We start from the raw sequence: 22,367 nt of genomic DNA on the forward strand, positions 1-22,367 counted from the left end.
TATGCTATAATAGAGTTCTGTATATACTAAATTATTTAAGCCTATGCTTTATTAGTATTAAAATTAAGAAATTAGGAATATGCTTTAACATTTTAGCAAATGCAAAATTCGATTTATGCCTATGCATAAATATTTAAGTATAGGCATATTTAGAATTTTGCATCAGCTAAAATATTGAAAGATAAATAATTCAGCATAGGCAACATTCGAATTAATTTTAAAAGACGTTACGCACACTATTGCGGTCGTGTTGACAAAAAAAAAACACACACCTATCTTCACATCCAATCAATTTAGCTTTATTTTAAGTCGGCAAGTTCATAACAACAATACAACGTAAGATCTTAGGAGCTTTTATAACCAACATAAGGTATGAGTTTGCGAAGCATCTAGATGCTTTTGCTTAGTATCTAGATACTCGTGAGGAGTTTTTGTGTATCTAGTTACTTGAATGAAGCATCTAGATAGTTATGCGAAGTATCTATATATTTGTTAAAAAGAGTAATCAAGGGAACCAAGGTTATAGCGGTAATCAAAAGAATGTAATCCAGGGACAAAGACCAGATATGGAAAACAGACACACACAACAAAGAACATAAAGTAACTAAAATCATAATACAAAGTAACAAAAGTAAATGAGCAACTCGGACTCCACTAAAAACTGGGAGCATGGACCAGGTGCACCGGTAGGGTAAGCGTCCTCTGCTTTTCTAGAAACACCCGCCGAGTTGCTCATAAAAAGTAAAGTCCGGGGTAGACAAACGAGGAAAGGAAAACCATGACCCGTTGAATAAATCAGTTTTCATGGTGTTGATGGATACACCATAACGATCCACGAGTTCATGAGAAGTATCTAGATAGAAAATTACATCTAGATGAAAATAACGCTATTTTGACATGAACGGCCACTCATAATAAGGTATATAGATATACAGTGCATGCATACATGTAAATTACATTGACAAAGCAATAAGACAAACAGTTATAATAAGACAGACAAATACAGCACACCGACATAAATAGCAATTTTAAAAAGAGAAAATCAAGTAATGAAACTAAACGCAAAACAGGCAGTCAACTAAACAAATATAAATAAAATCAACAAAAATATGGTTTCGGGGTCGCTGCTCCAGGTATGGATTAACAGTCGCTATAAGCAACACTAGAACATTTTTTTCCATCCCAGCTTGAAATCATGGCTTTGAACTGATTGAAGTTCGAGCACTGCCTTAAGTTTTCGGGCAGAGAATTCAACAGGACTGGAGCGAGCAGCGTACCTGAATGATTGTTTCCCATACTTTGTTGTTTTAACATGTGGTATCTGTAATAAGTTGCTCTTTCTGAAATTGTACGAATGATTTTGTTTACACATTAAATCAGATAAATATAGGTGGAGCCTGATCATATAATAAGTTTCTAATGCCGTTACTCTGATACGTCTTACATGTAAAGTATAAGCATCTTGGCCTTTGCTAAAAGATCATCATAAGAGAAGTTATAATCAAAATAGACATACCTATTGTATTTTTTTTCTATTTTCTTTGTATTAGTCAATGAGCAAAAGTGCCAAGAAAGAGGGCAAAAATTAAAATTTTACAATATAAATGTGTGAAAAATAGTTAATCTACTTAATTTACACAAGTTTCTGTCAATTCTTTTTAAAGTAGTAAGTTGTTGTACAGCTTTATACCTATTGTAAAACAATCAAAACTGTCATAAAAAGATGTATACTTTTGGAATCAGAACAAATTATCAGTTCTGAATAATTGTCACAAGTGGTCCTTCAAATTCTTTATAATCAATTAACTTCTAAAAAAAAACCCGTAATAGCGTCAGATTTCTGCCTGTCAGGTGTAACAAACCGTAGGTCTTAAAAACGAAAAAAAATAGTGAATTGCGCTCCTGGAGAGGGTTTGAAATTCGCCAAATTTTGCATAGAAGAATAACTTAATGTGTTCTTTTTTGGAAAAAATTATCGAAATTGCGTTTATTTTAGGCAAAAAAATATTACATGCAAAAAATGAAAGTGTTGGTAAATTGTCAGATTTCTAAAAATGTTCAGTAATCAAATTCTGTTATTAATGTAAGAACTTATTTACACAATATTCTTTTCCGATTAATATTTCCCAAAAATATACATACTTTCTGCAATTCTACGTCGGCATTTCAGTACAAACAAACAAAAATTAAGTTGCGGCTTTTTGAAAATGCCTCAGGAAATGTCTGAAGTCAATATTTTCCGCATTCTTTGAGAAAATTACATGCTCCAACGTAATTTTATAATCAATTGGCAATTTCTTCTATGAAGTAATGATACTTTGTAATTGTACGTGCACTTGTTTAAATCATTTAAAACGGATAAAATTCGAACACAACAAATGTCTAGAGATTTGTCATTCATTTTTCACTTTTAGAACATTTCAAACTTTTACGTCGATCTGTAAATGGGGAAAATTGGAACCAGACACTTAATCACGTCTCCGCAATTACTAAGAAAGAACATGCAACTTAAAGAGACAAAAAAAAATCGAAATCGATGGTATATAAACAAAACTTTTATTAAGAAAGGAAAGAATAAATAAACCAAAAAAAAAAGTATTCAGAATACATTTTTAGTTTGGACACAAGGAATTTGATCGAAGTGGAATGACTGAAACACAACCTAGAGTTGACTAAACTTAAAAAAAAAAGGTATAGACAAGCAGAATGCTAATAGATAGAATGGAAGAAGAAAAGGCAGTCATAAACATTTTTCGGAAGCGCATATGAGCAAAAGAAAAGAAAATTTTATCAATGAGCGGCTATCTAATAGGGCGTTGATTAAAGCCCGATTTTCTGATGAATAGAAAGCTCTTTCAATCGCAATACTAAGTTGATAAGTCCATATTCTGCTTTTGGTGTAGTTCGTCTGAGTTTTATAAATCTTTGAAAAAAAAAATTCTTAAAAATTCATTTTTTAAATTTTCTAATATTTTTGCTGCAGATTCATTTCTACAGTACATACGAACTCTGGGAAATACTTTCAGAATTTAATCTCAATAAACAAAAAAACCTTTCCTTTTAGGCTTTATGTTATTTCAATTATATATATTTCTACTCTTTTTTGTAGGCCTTGGTATTGTAAGAGCTATTTGAATATTCGGGTAAATAATTAAGACATCAACTCATGTGACTATCTACAGATTTTGGTTGAACATCAGAAACAATCCATTATAATCATGTATTGACACCTATAGATATTCAAATTACTTAAAGTGACCTAGCTTTTTTATGTAGCCTGAGCACATGGCTTTTTGTTTATTTTTACATCAAATATTGAAATAGCTGTTCAACATTCGAACAGACAAAAGTTATATTTAAATATTTAAAATTAAAATTAAAATTGCATTAAGCCTGATGGGAATTCTTTGTGTTTGTTGTGATTCTGAAAATATTCTCAGAGTTGCTTTGCATTTTAGAAAACCAAATACATGTACAGTTGAAAAAATTATTTCGAAAAATGATTTCATAAGAATTTTTTTTCGAAGACTTATAAAACTGAAACGGACTATACATGTAACATAAAACCATATATGTATATCAAAATGCACATGTATTTTAACCTATCTTAGGCAATGTTCCCTAGCTAGACAGAGTGTGCATATATTGTATATGTTGCAGTTGCATTCCACAGCCGTGGTAACCATGGAAGGAAGTCCAAGGTATCTTTGCCAAATTAGGCCATTATTTTTAGTGCTGAGTTTAGAAGTTATAAAAACAGTGGGTGTGTGTTTGTTGGGGAGGACAAACATGTTCTATTAGTTCACTCAAATTCCAGTCCGGTTTTACCTTTGTTTTTATCAAAAGCATGTTTTTTTTATCTGTCAAGAATATCACGTGGCCTATAGATGTTAATGAATTGGATTATTTTCTTTATTTATATTTTGATATTTTATGCGTGACTGCTTGTGTGATTTGAGGTATTATGTGTTTTATGTCTATGCCTAGTATTTCATGAAATATACAAAGTGATTTTTTATGCATACTTCAAAGTTAACTTATATTACTACGCCAATGTGTTGCTTTTGTTATCTATAGTCAACTGAAAAAAAAAACCCTTGGAGCCTATGTGACTTTTGATTTAATACCAAGTCCAGCTATTACATGTTTATAATTTCTTGTAACAACATGGATATATGCCACTTAATAAAACATCAACAATATAAAATATAAAGTAATCTAGAGGCTCTAGACAGCCTGAATTGCTCACCTGGAGAACTTGAAATCATATGGTCACATCATTTGATCATTTGAACCTTATAACGTCTCTGGTGGCCATCTTGTTTAATCAAGCAAAGGCAAAATTTTATCAGATGCTAACTTTTATTACTTTGATAAATTTGGTCACCATTGGCTCAGTAAAAGCGAAAATTTAGGCCAAAATGTGTTTTCCCTGTAAGAGTTTTTAATGGTTTGAGTGGCTGCACCCACCTGCTGAACCGCCTGAGCCACAGTGTAGATCATTGTAGAAAACATTCTTGTAGCAAGGGGCATCTTGTCTAAACAAGCGGAACCAGAAGTGGATCTTTTGTAAAGGCCCTTGCGTACATCATTTTTGCAAAGTTTGGTTAAAATTGGTCAAGGAGCAAAATGCTAAAAGTTAATGGACAATGGATGCAAAGTGATGGCATACGCTCACTAGAACCTTTTGTCCAGGGGAGCTAATAACAGCATATAAAAATAAATAACAACAATTTTGATTTGATGATGCATAAATTATCCCCTACTTTTGTCTAGCTGTGCGAGACTAATTGACACAGTGCTATCAACAGTTCTGCTAATTAGTTTGAGTTTAACCTTCTGGTTTAACTTCTATATGATTTTATTAAATGTACGAGATACAGCATGTAAGGTTTACTATTGATGACTTTCACATTCACTTCTGTTCTGGGAAAGTTCTTCAAGTATATCAAGGTCAACTGGGGTCAACAAGTGTAAGATTGGGTTACAGTGTAATGAGAGCCAAGGGAACAGAAACCTTATTCGATTGCTGCAAGGAATTTTTAAATTGTACATATATATTTATATAAAGCATTTTAGATATTTTAACTTTCGGAGATGTATTACCACATAACTATTACTGTTCTTCCAGCCCTCGAATCCAATATCCTTTCTTTATATAGTATAAAACTGTAAACCAGTTTCTACCAGATTAGACGTGCTATTGAAATTGTGATTGATTATATAAAATTATACTTTGAAATTGAGAAAAGTAGACAATTTTGCATATATTGCACAGTATTAATAATAAATTACCAAAAAAACACCAAAAAGAACTTACATTATTATCTACAAGTGCATGTATTAAACCTCAGTAATTTGTAATTACATGTAAGAAAAGATAATAAAAAAAATTACATCAAATGGGACGAAAAAAATGACCATGTAACAGGAAACCATACACTGTATATAGTTTGTAGGTAAATCATTCCCTATCTAAAGCACCATAGTTTTATCATCATTTATAATGTAATTTTTTAAATAATAACTAAAAATTCTCACAAATGAAAATACAAACAATTTTAACAACAACAAAAAATAAGACTAGAACTAATTTCCAATACATTTACAAGTACAAATTAATATTATTTACTTCAGATTAAAGTTGACCGAGCAAAATTTCAGAGACTAAAACCAAATTGTTTCTGCTAATTATAATGTCAATAAGTTCAATGTAAAGTGGTGTTCATTACAACATGGTTTTAAGTCTATGTTTACTCACATTTAATTGATTTTTTATCAAACATCTTGATGATAAACAAAAACAAAAACAAAAAACAAACACAATCTCATTTCATAGAAGGCAAACTATGAAGAGAGTGAAAAATAAATAACTGATAAATTGGTTCATGTCTTCCATAATATATACGGCAATTTATGTGTAACTTCTATACAAAGTAATAATAATACTGATAATTTGATTCGTTACATGACTTCCAAGTTATGTGTAACTTCTATACAATGAAATAAAAAATGCTTTGATGTAGCAGATTCTTACATAGTCAAGATGCATATTGTAAATATAGTAATAGTTTATGTCTATAAATGGACAGATCACTTGAGTTCTTCTAAATTTGTCAAGACTACAATCAAGACAACTATCACACCAGAAGCAATACTGATGTAACTTAAGATGACAGCCCTTCTAGCTCGCTCTTTGGCTAACACATACAGTCCTTTACCCATCTGAATCTTTGCCTTCATAGCATCCTTAGCAGCAAATGCTCCAATGATAATGAAAAAAAGAACACTTATGTAACTAAATATAATAACCTGATTAAATGATGTGAAGGGTTTTGGTGTTAAAGAACTCTCTGGAACTTTTCTGATCAGATGAGGTACTGTAGCTGTTGACTCCTTGTATGGGTTCTTTGATGTGTTTTGATACTGTGATTCTATGGAGAAAGTAATGACATCTGGAGACTTTGGATTGTCACTATTTTTAACATTTTCATGGTTTTCTACCATAGACAGAGCAACTTGATTCTGATCAGCCGTTTTACTCACATTCTGGTTTTCATTTTGCAATTGTCTCTCAGTTTGATTGCTATCAGAGCTTATTTTATCACTTGATGACATCTAGAGCTATATGTCAGCAGATGTAGTGAGACCTTTAAAAATAAAACCACAAAAATGTAAAATACACCACTGCCATCATGGCAGATAATAACATTTGTGTGATATATGTAGTCAATGCAGAAGTTATCCCACAAAGCCCTGTTGTACTTAACAGAGATGGGTCAAATTACAATGTAAAATTCATTTAGTTTTTGACGCACTTAAGCATAGGGACTTACATTTCATAATGGACACAACAACTGGTTTGGATCCAATATAGCACAAAATTTGAAATTCAATTAAAAATTTTCAAAATCAGACCAAATATTAAAATGTTGATTTTTTCAGGTGTGGCTCCTTATAACTTGAAAACCATAAGAGATATCTGAATTCTGATTGATATTTTCAAGTAATCCAATAAATAAAAATTTTCAAAAGTGGACCAAAAAATAAAATATATGATTTTTTGAGGTGGGCCTTAGGACCCTTTACACATAACTCGAAAATAATAAGAGATATCTGAAATCTGACTGAAAATCGCAGCCAGGGATTTTCATAAGGATTCCGATAAAAAATTCTCAAAATTGGAAAAAATAAATCAGCTATTGTCTTGACATTAGGAAAATGCCAGTTTCTGGCCCACTTTTTTTGGCCCCTAACTTCTGAAAAGTTCAGGCCCCCAAAATCAATCAAAGTCTGACCCTTGTGGTATAGAATATTGTGAAATATTCCAAAGCTTTTACTGGAGTTTTTACATGTAAGTCAAATTCAAAGAAATGCTTGTTTTAGGCCCTCAATTATAAAATGGTTGGGACTATAACCCCCAAAATCAATACAAACCTTACTTTTGCAGTTTGAAACCTTGTATTAAAAATCAATTGAATTTATCACACAAAAACCAAGCGTTGAAGGACATGGTCACGCTAGCAAACCAACACTGAACTCTCATTCACAAACAGGAATGGGATAATCGTAATCAGTAATCATCTGTAATTTTTTATATTTTTGACAGTAATCACATGTAATCAGTATTGATGCCTCTTTTTGATTACATGTAATCAAATATAATCAATTACTCAAGGAAAAAAGGCTATAATCATTATTACTTTCTGATTACATGTAAAGAAAATGTGTAAGAATTGAAATATGTATGTGTTTAACAAATGCTTAAACTGAGCAATATGTTGTGTATTGTAAATTGCAATTGAAGTAAATTGAATTCAGATCATTTCCAAAAAATATATTTGCTTTATTTCAGGAGTTCATTTAACATGTTAAAAGAATGATTATTATAATTATAGAATGTCCCTAGGGTAACAATTGTGAAATGAGAGAACAATTCTTAGTTTGTCCCTTGGGTAAACTTTCTCTGAAGGGAGAAAATGGATCTTTTTATTTTACATGTAAAAACAGCTCACTGACTTTACATAATATACATCCTTTTATGTGGTGAACTTTATTTTTGGCTGTGACATCAAAGCAGAAAGGATGTCTGCGTTAAAACAGCATTTTAGTTTCACAGAAAATACTACTAAGGCACAGTGCTAGATTGTTGCATGAAAGCATTCATGGTGTCATGCAAGAGCTTTAAAGGTAAATACAATGCAGTTATGTAATCAAGATTACTTCATCAAATGCAATCAATTACACAAGAATTTTCAAGTAATCACGCTGTAATCAATTACATTAAAAAAAAAAAAAACTAAGTAATCATGCTGTAATCAATTACATTAAAAAAAAAAAACAAACCCTAAGTAATCATGATGTAATCAATTACATTTCAAAGTAATCAGCCCCAACCCTGTTCACGAAGAATGAAAAGTGCTTCAGAGGACCGTCATTTGTTTATACATTGTATTTTGTTAGACTATCCTTAGCAACCTAGCGCAGCATTTCCACCATGACCTATGTCTATATAACATGATACGACATCATACCATCTACTACCTTTATAAGCGTTTTTCCAGTAAAGTTATGCTAAAAGTTGAGTAACACTCATATTGTACATGTACTTTCAAATATACTCTCAACTGATATGTGCTAAATAGCTTTTTAATTTTATAATGGGACACCATATAAGGAATAGTATCCTAATTTCAGAAATTATTCCCAACCTGTTTAAGTTTACTTTCAAAAGTTTATTACAGTACACGCATTTTATAAATACAATTACAAAAAGTTGTTCGTTAAATTCTCATTTACCTTATTTTACATACCAGAACAGTTCTGCCTTAAGCTTATATCTATACGACTTTGTCCTCTCTTTAGTAGTTCTTAAATACCAAAAAAAAAACGGATATTGACTATTGTGTGGGATGGCGTAGCATTTCGAAATGCCTGGTGTACACACTTCTTTCATTTTGACACCCAGCTGTTTACAGGCAAATGTAATTTAGTTCGAAATATCGAATGGACTATTAAGATGCCGGTATCTGATTGATGTTTACCTACTACTTCAATTCTGCTTAGATGAGGATATATCATTTACCCTTTTCTGGTAGAGTACAATCTAATAAAAAAAATGTTGTTAATGATAGTCTCCCTTTTTCAGTTTAATGTTGTAAGCGACATTTTGGTGGAGGTCTTAATAATTAACTCCAGGTGATAACAAGAAGCGAAAATATGACTCCAGGTGATAACAAGAATGATCCTAACTAAAACAGTATCACGAATATCGTATTATCGGAACTAACACTACACTAAAAATAACGTGGGATGCAGAAAGGAGATTTCTTCTTGAAAAAATTGCCGGAATTGTAGTCATACGCGAATCAAAGTAGTTTTATCCATCAGGTGGCGCTAAAAATATAGTTGGATATTACTAGAAATAATGAACAACTCTTCCAAAAATTTTGGCGCGGAGTGAGGAGCTAAGAAAAAAAGTAATGGTAAAAAATTCAACCGGTTTAACTATAATTCTTTAAATCGGATCGGTCAAATTACGGACAGATTTAAACGCGTAATAGACTGTGTTGAATTAGCCCCGTTCTGGAATGTATCCGAAACAAAGTATGATATTAGAAACTATTATTTTGTGATTAAACTTCTTACAGACCCACCAAATATTACAGAAGGCTTATGTGTATTATGTAACCGTATGTTCAATGACATATATGTTCATGCGATATGCAGATGTTCAACAACGCTTCCAATATTCAAGATATGTTTTGGAGCCTACTAATTAAAAATTTTCCGCTATTTGTATTTACCGGATTATATGAATATGACGAAGATCAGCTGTTCGTAACACTACTTGGAAAAATGTAGTATTTGATTACGTTGACCCTTATGACTTTATCAGACTTTGCCACTTACATATCGTTCAATGCCTATGTCACTACAATAAACTCTTGAGGGCCGGAATGTAAATACGCTAATGCAGGAAAAACTTAAAGAATTAGACTAGTAGAATAGAATCACCGATGTCTTCTTTTGTGTATTGATCTTGCTTAAGTATTTATATGTATTAATTACTTCTACTTATATTTTCTGTTTGTCTGCATGATATGTATATATAATTGTTATGAAAATTATGTTATGAAATAAAGTTATGAATGAATGAATGAATGAGTATGGAGAACAAGTTTCATACCCCCTGATTTTTACGAAAATGAAAATAATTAAAAATTAATTCAATATTTTCATCACAACTTTTTGTGTTTTTAAAGATAATTGAATAAAATCTTCAGTTTTACATTTTAACGTTTTCTGGGCGCCCGCTACAATCATTTAGTTTAATGAATAAGTGGAAAGTTCAAGTGTCATTATATAGCATACTATAAACAGGTAAGTATAAAAGCTATGTTTGGCTCTTTAATCTCCCCTTTCTTTTGACCCTTAATATTGGCTCTTTACTCCGACTCTTGACTCTTACGTCCGACTCTAATGACTCTTGGCTCCGACTCTTGACCCCTACCCCGACTCAAATGACTCTTGACTCCTACCCCCGACTCTTATGACTCTTGACTCCAACTTGACTCCGACTCTTTATTCCGGCTCTAGACTCTTACCCCGACTTTAACGACTCTTGACTCTAAGACTCTTTACTCCGGCTTTTGACCCGTACAGCCGACTCTAACGACTCTTGACTTTTACTCCCGACTCTAACGATTCTTGACTCTTGCGCACGACTCTAACGACTCTTGTCTCTACTCTACTGATTCTAATCACCTACAATTTTCTCCTTCACTCATCCTAACCTTAACTATGTCTATCTTTAACTCTACACTTTTAACCTGACATGAGGTTTAACACTAGATGGTTATTTCTTTTTAAAATAACATTCATAACACAAAGGTCTAACACCAAGCCTTAACCAATACAAAACCTGCGATAGACACAAGTAACCCTGCGCAATTCTGAAAATTCAACCCTAAAACTATACTTAACCATACACTTAACCATAATCTTAATCCTAACTCTCATCCTAACCTAACCCTAAACCTTACCACTAACCCTAACCCCTAACCCTGACCTGAGCCTAACCATAACTCTGGACAAACATCAACATCTGACCCCAACCTTAAACATAACCCTAAGCCTAACCCTTTACTTAACCATACCGCTAATCCTAACCCGAACCTATATCTAACGTTTAACTCCAACAATTTTCTTGACACGGACTTTATCAGAAACTCTAACCCTAGTTCTTTGACCCGCACGCCAACTATCTAAATATAACACTGACTCACGTAATAACCCCGAACCCGAACAAGTAACGATCGAGACCTGACCCCTATCCCCATAACAAACTCTATGTGTGACTTTCATAAAGTCTAAGACCTGACGTAGACCTAACTCTGACTTAACAATAACCCTAGACAAACAGCAACATCCGACCTCAACCTTAAACATAACCCTAGGCCTAAATCTACACATAACCATAAACTTGACCCTTACCATAAACCTGATCCTTGATCTAACGGTTGACTCCAGCAACTTTGTTGATACTAGACCTTATCTGAACCTTAAACATAATCATAGACCTAAATCTACACATAACCATAAACCATATATCTAACCATTACCATAAACCTGATCCTTGATCTAACGGTTGACTCCAGCAACTTTCTTGATACTAGACCTTATCTGAAATTCAGACCCTAACTCTAGCTCTAACTTTATCATGACAGTATCTTTCACCTTAATACAAACTCTTAACTACATTCCAAACACGAAGCCGAAACATAACCCAGAACCGGAACAAGTACATGTATCTTACCCTTACCCCATAAGTTACTCCAGATATAACTTTAATCAAAGGCCTCAAGTTAGACCACCAAGACCAACACCAGACACAAGACTTAAGTCTAGATCTAACTTAAACCGAAACCCAACCTAGACTTATCTCTAGACCTAATCCTAAACCTAACCCTAACTTAACCATAACCATAGACAAACATCAGCTTCTGATTCCAACCTTAAACATAACCCTAAGCCTAACCCAACACTTAACCATAAACTTAACCCTTGTCATTGACCTGAGCCTATAACTAACGGTTGATTCGAACAATTTTCTTGACACCAGACCTTATCAGAAACTATAACCTTAACCTGACCTTAGCACCATACATAACCATATACTTAATCAAACACTTAGCCATACAATTAATCCTAACCCTTACCCTAACCCTTACCACTAACCATAACCATAACCCTTACCCCTAACCCTGACCTGAGCCTAACCATAACTCTGGACAAACATCAACATCTGACCCCAACCTTAAACATAACCCTAAGCCTAACCCAACACTTTACCATAAACTAAACCTTTGCCATAGACCTAAGTCTAGATCTAACTTTAAACGAAACCTAACCCAGACCTATCTCTAGACCTAATCCTAACCCTAGACATTACCTTATCCATAGACAAATACTAAGACCTGGTCCCAGCCCTACACTAAGTCATAAGCGTAGACATAACCCTATACCGAACTATAGATTTAAATGTAATCAGCTGAAGACCTAACCCTAGATCTAACCGTATCCTAGACGAAGACCTAACCCTAGATCTAACCGTATCCAGGACGAAGACCTAACCCTAGATCTAACCGTATCCAAGACGAAGACCTAACCCTAGATCTAACCGTATCCAGGACGAAGACCTAACCCTAGATCTAACCGTATCCAGGACGAAGACCTAACCCTAGATCTAACCGTATCCAAGACGAAGACCTAACCCTAGATCTAACCGTATCCAAGACGAAGACCTAACCCTAGATCTAACCGTATCCAAGACGAAGACCTAACCCTAGATCTAACCGTATCCAAGACGAAGACCTAAACCTAGATCTAACCGTATCCAGGACGAAGACCTAACCCTAGATCTAACCGTATCCAGGACGAAGACCTAACCCTAGATCTAACCGTATCCAGGACGAAGACCTAACCCTAGATCTAACCGTATCCTAGACGAAGACCTATCCCTAGATCTAACCGTATCCAAGACGAAGACCTAACCCTAGATCTAACCGTATCCAGGACGAAGACCTAACCCTAGATCTAACCGTATCCAAACGAAGACCTTACCCTAGATCTAACCGTATCCTAGACGAAGACCTAACCCTAGATCTAACCGTATCCAGGACGAAGACCTAACCCTAGATCTAACCGTATCCAGGACGAAGACCTAACCCTAGATCTAACCGTATCCAAGACGAAGACCTAACCCTAGATCTAACCGTATCCAAGACGAAGACCTAACCCTAGATCTAACCGTATCCAGGACGAAGACCTTACCCTAGATCTAACCGTATCCAGGACGAAGACCTAACCCTAGATCTAACCGTATCCAGGACGAAGACCTAACCCTAGATCTAACCGTATCCAAGACGAAGACCTAACCCTAGATCTAACCGTATCCAGGACGAAGACCTAACCCTAGATCTAACCGTATCTAGGACGAAGACCTAACCCTAGATCTAACCGTATCCAAGCGAAGACCTAACCCTAGATCTAACCGTATCCAAGACGAAGACCTAACCCTAGATCTAACCGTATCCAGGACGAAGACCTAACCCTAGATCTAACCGTATCCAAGACGAAGACCTAACCCTAGATCTAACCGTATCCAGGACGAAGACCTAACCCTAGATCTAACCGTATCCAAGACGAAGACCTAACCCTAGATCTAACCGTATCCAAGACGAAGACCTAACCCTAGATCTAACCGTATCCAAGACGAAGACCTAACCCTAGATCTAACCGTATCCTAGACGAAGACCTAACCCTAGATCTAACCGTATCCTAGACGAAGACCTATCCCTAGATCTAACCGTATCCAAGACGAAGACGTTACCCTAGATCTAACCGTATCCAGGACGAAGACGTTACCCTAGATCTAACCGTATCCAGGACGAAGACCTAACCCTAGATCTAACCGTATCCAAGACGAAGACCTAACCCTAGATCTAACCGTATCCAGGACGAAGACCTAACCCTAGATCTAACCGTATCCAAGACGAAGACCTAACCCTAGATCTAACCGTATCTAAGACGAAGACCTAACCCTAGATCTAACCGTATCCAGGACGAAGACCTAACCCTAGATCTAACCGTATCCAAGACGAAGACGTTACCCTAGATCTAACCGTATCCAGGACGAAGACCTAACCCTAGATCTAACCGTATCCAAGACGAAGACCTAACCCTAGATCTAACCGTATCCAAGACGAAGACCTAACCCTAGATCTAACCGTATCCAGGGCGAAGACCTAACCCTAGATCTAAACGTATCCAAGACGAAGACCTAGCCCTAGATCTAACCGTATCCAGGACGAAGACCTAACCCTAGATCTAACCGTATCCAAGACGAAGATCTAACCCTAGATCTAACCGTATCTAAGACGAAGACCTAACCCTAGATCTAACCGTATCCTAGACGAAGACCTATCCCTAGATCTAACCGTATCCAGGACGAAGACCTAACCCTAGATCTAACCGTATCCAAGACGAAGACCTAACCCTAGATCTAACCGTATCCAAGACGAAGACCTAACCCTAGATCTAACCGTATCTAGGACGAAGACCTAACCCTAGATCTAACCGTATCCAAGACGAAGACCTAACCCTAGATCTAACCGTATCCAAGACGAAGACCTAACCCTAGATCTAACCGTATCCAAGACGAAGACCTAACCCTAGATCTAACCGTATCCTTGACGAAGACCTAACCCTAGATCTAACCGTATCCAGGACGAAGACCTAACCCTAGATCTAACCGTATCCAAGACGAAGACCTAACCCTAGATCTAACCGTATCCAGGACGAAGACCTAACCCTAGATCTAACCGTATCCAGGACGAAGACCTAACCCTAGATCTAACCGTATCCAGGGCGAAGACCTAACCCTAGATCTAACCGTATCCAGGGCGAAGACCTAACCCTAGATCTAACCGTATCCAAGACGAAGACCTAACCCTAGATCTAACCGTATCCAAGACGAAGACCTAACCCTAGATCTAACCGTATCCAGGACGAAGACCTAACCCTAGATCTAACCGTATCCAGGACGAAGACCTAACCCTAGATCTAACCGTATTCTAGACGAAGACCTAACCCTAGATCTAACCGTATCCAAGACGAAGACCTAACCCTAGATCTAACCGTATCCTTGACGAAGACCTAACCCTAGATCTAACCGTATCCAGGACGAAGACCTAACCCTAGATCTAACCGTATCCAGGACGAAGACCTAACCCTAGATCTAACCGTATCCAGGACGAAGACCTAACCCTAGATCTAACCGTATCCAAGACGAAGACCTAACCCTAGATCTAACCGTATCCAAGACGAAGACCTAACCCTAGATCTAACCGTATCCTTGACGAAGACCTAACCCTAGATCTAACCGTATCCAAGACGAAGACCTAACCCTAGATCTAACCGTATCCAGGACGAAGACCTAACCCTAGATCTAACCGTATCCTTGACGAAGACCTAACCCTAGATCTAACCGTATCTAAGACGAAGACCTAACCCTAGATCTAACCGTATCCAAGACGAAGACCTAACCCTAGATCTAACCGTATCCAAGACGAAGACCTAACCCTAGATCTAACCGTATCTAGGACGAAGACCTAACTCTAGATCTAACCGTATCTAGGACGAAGACCTAACCCTAGATCTAACCGTATTCTAGACGAAGACCTAACCCTAGATCTAACCGTATCCAAGACGAAGACCTAACCCTAGATCTAACCGTATCCTTGACGAAGACCTAACCCTAGATCTAACCGTATCCAGGACGAAGACCTAACCCTAGATCTAACCGTATCCAGGACGAAGACCTAACCCTAGATCTAACCGTATCCAGGACGAAGACCTAACCCTAGATCTAACCGTATCCAAGACGAAGACCTAACCCTAGATCTAACCGTATCCAAGACGAAGACCTAACCCTAGATCTAACCGTATCCTTGACGAAGACCTAACCCTAGATCTAACCGTATCCAAGACGAAGACCTAACCCTAGATCTAACCGTATCCAGGACGAAGACCTAACCCTAGATCTAACCGTATCCAAGACGAAGACCTAACCCTAGATCTAACCGTATCCAGGACGAAGACCTAACCCTAGATCTAACCGTATCCAAGACGAAGACCTAACCCTAGATCTAACCGTATCCAAGACGAAGACCTAACCCTAGATCTAACCGTATCTAGGACGAAGACCTAACCCTAGATCTAACCGTATCCTTGACGAAGACCTAACCCTAGATCTAACCGTATCCAGGACGAAGACCTAACCCTAGATCTAACCGTATCCTTGACGAAGACCTAACCCTAGATCTAACCGTATCCTTGACGAAGACCTAACCCTAGATCTAACCGTATCCTTGACGAAGACCTAACCCTAGATCTAACCGTATCCTTGACGAAGACCTAACCCTAGATCTAACCGTATCCAAGACGAAGACCTAGCCCTAGATCTAACCGTATCCAGGACGAAGACCTAACCCTAGATCTAACCGTATCCAGGACGAAGACCTAACCCTAGATCTAACCGTATCCTTGACGAAGACCTAACCCTAGATCTAACCGTATCCAGGACGAAGACCTAACCCTAGATCTAACCGTATCAGAGACGAAGACCTAACCCCAGATCTAACCGTATCCAAGACGAAGACCTACCTTAGATCTAACCGTATCCAAGACGAAGACCTAACCCTAGATCTAACCGTATCCAAGACGAAGACCTAACCCTAGATCTAACCGTATCCAGGACGAAGACCTAACCCTAGATCTAACCGTATCCAGGACGAAGACCTAACCCTAGATCTAACCGTATCCTAGACGAAGACCTATCCCTAGATCTAACCGTATCCAAGACGAAGACCTAACCCTAGATCTAACCGTATCCAAGACGAAGACCTAACCCTAGATCTAACCGTATCCAGGACGAAGACCTAACCCTAGATCTAACCGTATCCAAGACGAAGACCTAACCCTAGATCTAACCGTATCCAAGACGAAGACCTAACCCTAGATCTAACCGTATCCAAGACGAAGACCTAACCCTAGATCTAACCGTATCCAGGACGAAGACCTAACCCTAGATCTAACCGTATCCAAGACGAAGACCTAACCCTAGATCTAACCGTATCCAAGCGAAGACCTAACCCTAGATCTAACCGTATCCTGGACGAAGACCTAACCCTAGATCTAACCGTATCCAGGACGAAGACCTAACCCTAGATCTAACCGTATCCAGGACGAAGACCTAACCCTAGATCTTACCGTATCCAAGACGAAGACCTAAACCTAGATCTAACCGTATCCTAGACGAAGACCTAACCCTAGATCTAACCGTATCCAAGACGAAGACCTACCTTAGATCTAACCGTATCCAAGACGAAGACCTAACCCTAGATCTAACCGTATCCAAGACGAAGACCTAACCCTAGATCTAACCGTATCCAGGACGAAGACCTAACCCTAGATCTAACCGTATCCAAGACGAAGACCTAACCCTAGATCTAACCGTATCCTAGACGAAGACCTAACCCTAGATCTAACCGTATCCAGGACGAAGACCTAACCCTAGATCTAACCGTATCCTAGACGAAGACCTATCCCTAGATCTAACCGTATCCAGGGCGAAGACCTAACCCTAGATCTAACCGTATCCTAGACGAAGACCTATCCCTAGATCTAACCGTATCCAGGGCGAAGACCTAACCCTGGATCTAACCGTATCCAAGACGAAGACCTAACCCTAGATCTAACCGTATCCAGGACGAAGACCTAACCCTAGATCTAACCGTATCCAAGACGAAGACCTAACCCTAGATCTAACCGTATCCTAGACGAAGACCTAACCCTAGATCTAACCGTATCCTAGACGAAGACCTAACCCTAGATCTAACCGTATCCAAGACGAAGACCTAACCCTAGATCTAACCGTGTCTAGGACGAAGACCTAACCCTAGATCTAACCGTATCCAAGACGAAGACCTAACCCTAGATCTAACCGTATCCAAGACGAAGACCTAACCCTAGATCTAACCGTATCCAGGACGAAGACCTAACCCTAGATCTAACCGTATCCTTGACGAAGACCTAACCCTAGATCTAACCGTATCCAAGACGAAGACCTAACCCTAGATCTAACCGTATCCAGGACGAAGACCTAACCCTAGATCTAACCGTATCCAAGACGAAGACCTAACCCTAGATCTAACCGTATCCAAGACGAAGACCTAACCCTAGATCTAACCGTATCCAGGACGAAGACGTTACCCTAGATCTAACCGTATCTAAGACGAAGACCTAACCCTAGATCTAACCGTATCCAAGACGAAGACCTAACCCTAGATCTAACCGTATCCTAGACGAAGAACCTACCCTAGATCTAACACTACATCTGACCCTAACCCCTGACTTATAACCCTCACTGTAACACTTATCCTCGCTTTTACTTACCCTAACTCTGTTTAGCCCGGTCTTTTCAATGTTTACTCAACACCAACTTTACCATAACCCTATCCTAACACATTATCCAGCTTAAAACTGTGACCATTTGTAGTTTGTTCTTTAGATCTAGTCTTCACTTTTGCTCTGACAAATTTTCTATTACAAACCCTAATCTTCAACAGTCCTATCTGTTCGTTCTATGTTAACCCTTACACCTCCTCAACCTTATCCCTGTCATGTGACTATGTATAATGTGTTCTTTAGGTCACTTCGGTATCATTGTGTTAACACTAAATATAATCTCAAGTCTCTAGTATTCTGTTAGTCGTTTCCACATTGTTCTATTTAAAGTTCTATTATTCTCACCATAGCCCTAACCATGTCTCTTACCCTAACTCTAACGCCGACTCTAACTCTATCCCTAGCCCTTACCCTAATCTTTGTTCTGGTAGTTTTTTTTCTATTGTGTTAACGCTAACTATAATCCCAAGTCTCTAGTGTTCTGTTTTCGTATTGATCTGATTAATTTTCTATTTTTCTCATTCTAACCCTAACCCCGACTCTAACCCTCACGCTAACTCTAACCCTAACCCTAACCCTAACCCTAACTCTTTCTTGTGTGACTTTATTAGTGTTAAACCTCATGTCAGGTTAAAGGTTTAGAATTAAAGATAGACATAGTTAGAGTCGGGTGTACGGGTCAAAAGCCGGAGTAAAGAGTCGTTAGAGTCGGGGTAGGAGTCAAGAGTCGTTAGAGTCGGACGTAAGAGTCAAGAGTCGGAGTAAAGAGTCAATATTAAGGGTCAAAAGAAAGGAAGGAAGGGGAGATTAAAGAGCCAAACATAGCCTCAAAAGGGGGTAAAGTATGGAAGGAATATTTACGAGAAGACTTGCAAAAAATAGTCTTAAAAGTAAAAGTAAAATAGAATTGTTATCATTTTGTTCTCAGTTGTCGAAGAAGAAGGTCGTCGTTTACAAGATGTCCACGACCTGTCCAGAATGCAAGAGGATCTTTACTGGAAGGTATAATATGAAACGTCATTTTATGAAAACTCATGGATACCAAGCTTCAATTGATCTACCCCATCAGGTGTTCTCCTTATTCTAGACAATCGCAAGGATCACTGCTTCCATCACGCTATGAGAATCATGCAAACAGACCAATACAGTCCACATACGCATCCTGTCCAGCAAAAGACAACCTTAGAAAGACAGAATCAATGCAAACTGGTTTATCGGACTATGATACTTTGATGACAGAACTACACCAATATGCTTTGGGAAAAGAAAAAAATACAAGATACTTTGATGAATGGACTACGCCAAGACCATTATAAGAAAGGACTACCCCAATCAATCCAGGATGAAACTCAAGAAAACTTACCCAAGGATCCAGCTGACGAAAACTTTTTCATACACCCGACAGATGATCCCCTTGCTTTCGACGTACCCAAAGGATACTTGGACGACCATTTCATGTCGTGGGCCCATCCTTTTACCAGTGTCATAGCAGGACCCACCGAAAGTGGAAAAACGATGTTTGTACGTCGATTCGTACAAAACGTGAAGCACATGATGACCCGATCGGATAACGTGGTGCCACGACTTGTACCAGACGATTTATGGAACCATGGAGGATGTCGACTTTCTACAAGGACTCCCCGACCTTGACAAATTGGATTCCAAAGAGAAACACGTATTTGCTTATTCTAGACGATATGATGAATTCGGTCACCAAATCTATCTCCCATCTCTTAACGAAATATTCTCACCATAAAAATATAAGTGTCATGTTGTTGGTCCAAAATCTGTTCAACAAAAACAAATATCACAGAACCATCAGTCTGAATGCCCATTACTTGGTTCTGTTTAAAAATATCAGAGACGTATCACATGCCATGACCATGGCCCAACAAATGTTCTCCAAAAAAACAAACTGCTTTATGAAATCGTACGAGTGTGCCACTGCCAAACCCCACGGATATTTACTGATCGACATGATACAGGGCACTGCCGACAACTTGAGACTGAGAAGCAATATTTTCCCATGGGAAATTCAGGATGTGTTCTTGGATGAATAAAAGTATATATGGAGATGAAAAAGGACGTGTGGTCACTTTGTGAATGACCCGCGAAGGAGATGGACGCACCCGGAGCAATAATGATTTACAAGATAGTTCCCTGTCGAGGGATTCATTTAGAAGAGGTCACCAGACGTGATGCCGTACACGTGAAATGGACGACAGAACGTGCACAATGCAAACCAAAGAATGAACTGTCAAAAGAAAAGAATGTCCCAAAAAGACCTCGTGGTAGACCAGCTGGAGGAAAGAAAAAAGCCAACCAGAAAACAGATATGACACCTATAAATGGAACTGTATAGAGAGGAGTGTTCGGAACAAAGATCGGGTAGCTGTATTAAGAACGTAAAACATACAACGTCAGAATATCAAATACAAGTGGAAACCAGAGCGAAATATCGTGCATCCTTGTATAAGAAACAACGACCTTAAGAAATCAAGAAAGTTACAAAAGTTCAACTAGATGAATCATATTGATCTACGGTGCAAGAACCTGAGAGGATAGTTCATCAAAAAAGGAGGAGCTATATGGGATGTACAATGAAAAACCTAGTTCAAAGACTAGAAGTCATGTAAACAAAAGGAAGTGAAGATTAAATGGAGTGAAAAAAAACAGCCATGACGTCAACGATACTCGGACGACAAGAAGACTCATACTAAAGCGGAAATCATAAGAAGATCGGATCATGAAATTTTTTAAAGGGAAGAATAACACTTGATGGAACAGACCATTGAGCAGGACCCGGATTTGACGACACCCCGACGAATATATGAATATGAATTGTAAATAAAAGATAAAAGAAAAAAAATCTTGTTGCGTAATAAAACTAGACTAAAGAAAGACCTCCTTACAAAAGAGGATAGCTCGAAACCGATAACACCTATTAAAACCGTTAGCGTCAGCATAACAAACATATCTACTATCAAAGCCTCATAACACGGGTCAAAGTGAAAGTAATTTGAAAACATACTATAGCAATAAAAAGTTCCTTATAAAAAAAATATACAATACTTAAACAAAAAAGGGGGCGAAGGAAACAAACCACGAATGAAATTATAGAGAAAAAAAATAAAATTCCGTAGTTCAATGGGTTACCCCCATAACGGATCAAATCTAGTACACGCGACATGTAAACATCGAAAGTATGAAAAAAGGAATTTACCCGATACAGCCTCATAACACGTTCAAAGGGTTTACGCGACATACAAATATAGAAAATATTGTAGCAGTAAAAAGTTCAATCTCCTTATAATAACAAAAGACAAACATTAAACGAGCACACAAGTCTCAAACTTTAACAAAAAAGGGCGCAAGAAACAAACCACGAATGAAATTATGGAGAGAAAAATAAAATTCCGTAGTTCAATAGCTTACCCCCATAACGGGTCAAATGTAAACATTGAAAGTATGAAAAAAAAATTTACCCACTATAGCCTCATAACACGTTCAAAGGGTGTACGCTACACGCAAATATCAAAAATACTATGGCGGTAAAAAGTTCAATCTCCTTATAATAACAAAAGAAAAGAATGGTTTACCCAAAACAACCCCATAGCGGGTCAAATCAAGAACGCGCGACATGTAAACATTGAAAATATGAAAAAAGGAATTTACCCGATAGAGCCCCATAACACGGATAAAATCGATGAAAAGGTTGAGTGGGTCTGTAATATGTGATGAAATGGTCGACTAATAAAATGAAAGACAATACACCATTCAAAACGTTCCAAATGTAAATCTTACAATTGTCAGGATAATCATTATGGGTTAGTCAA

At 37.4% G+C, this 22,367-nt stretch overlaps 1 protein-coding gene across 7 annotated transcripts; it reads right to left on the reverse strand.

Annotated features, from left to right (window-relative positions):
* Positions 1-285: 285 nt before the first annotated feature.
* LOC148615297 (uncharacterized) lies at positions 286-18,636 on the reverse strand. Of its 7 annotated transcripts, none has more exons than XM_088590133.1 (3): positions 9,045-9,337; positions 6,313-6,650; positions 286-1,340 (listed from the first exon to the last, which is right to left on the reverse strand). In XM_088590133.1, exons 2-3 carry the CDS (start codon positions 6,616-6,618, stop codon positions 1,308-1,310), a joined length of 339 nt encoding a protein of 112 aa, XP_088446259.1. In that variant the 5' UTR covers positions 6,619-6,650; positions 9,045-9,337; the 3' UTR covers positions 286-1,307. The 7 variants fall into 7 exon arrangements, with proteins under 7 accessions (XP_088446259.1, XP_088446255.1, XP_088446254.1 ...); XM_088590129.1 differs by lacking the exon at positions 286-1,340 and adding an exon at positions 8,800-8,870 and having other exon boundaries at positions 4,103-6,650; positions 9,045-9,329; XM_088590128.1 differs by lacking the exon at positions 286-1,340 and adding an exon at positions 8,814-8,870 and having other exon boundaries at positions 4,103-6,650; positions 9,045-9,328.
* Between the last annotated feature and the right edge of the window lie 3,731 nt (positions 18,637-22,367).

The sequence above is a fragment of the Perna viridis genome, chromosome 6, assembly GCF_037379345.1.
Source record: "Perna viridis isolate PV_CMFRI_1.1 ecotype Kerala chromosome 6, ASM3737934v1, whole genome shotgun sequence".
NCBI classification, from domain to species: domain Eukaryota; kingdom Metazoa; phylum Mollusca; class Bivalvia; order Mytilida; family Mytilidae; genus Perna; species Perna viridis.

What these genes read in the sequence shown, in the direction of transcription:
- LOC148615297 (XM_088590132.1), bottom strand. Translation starts at nt 6,618, where the DNA reads ATGTCATCAAGTGATAAAATAAGCTCTGATAGCAATCAAACTGAGAGA.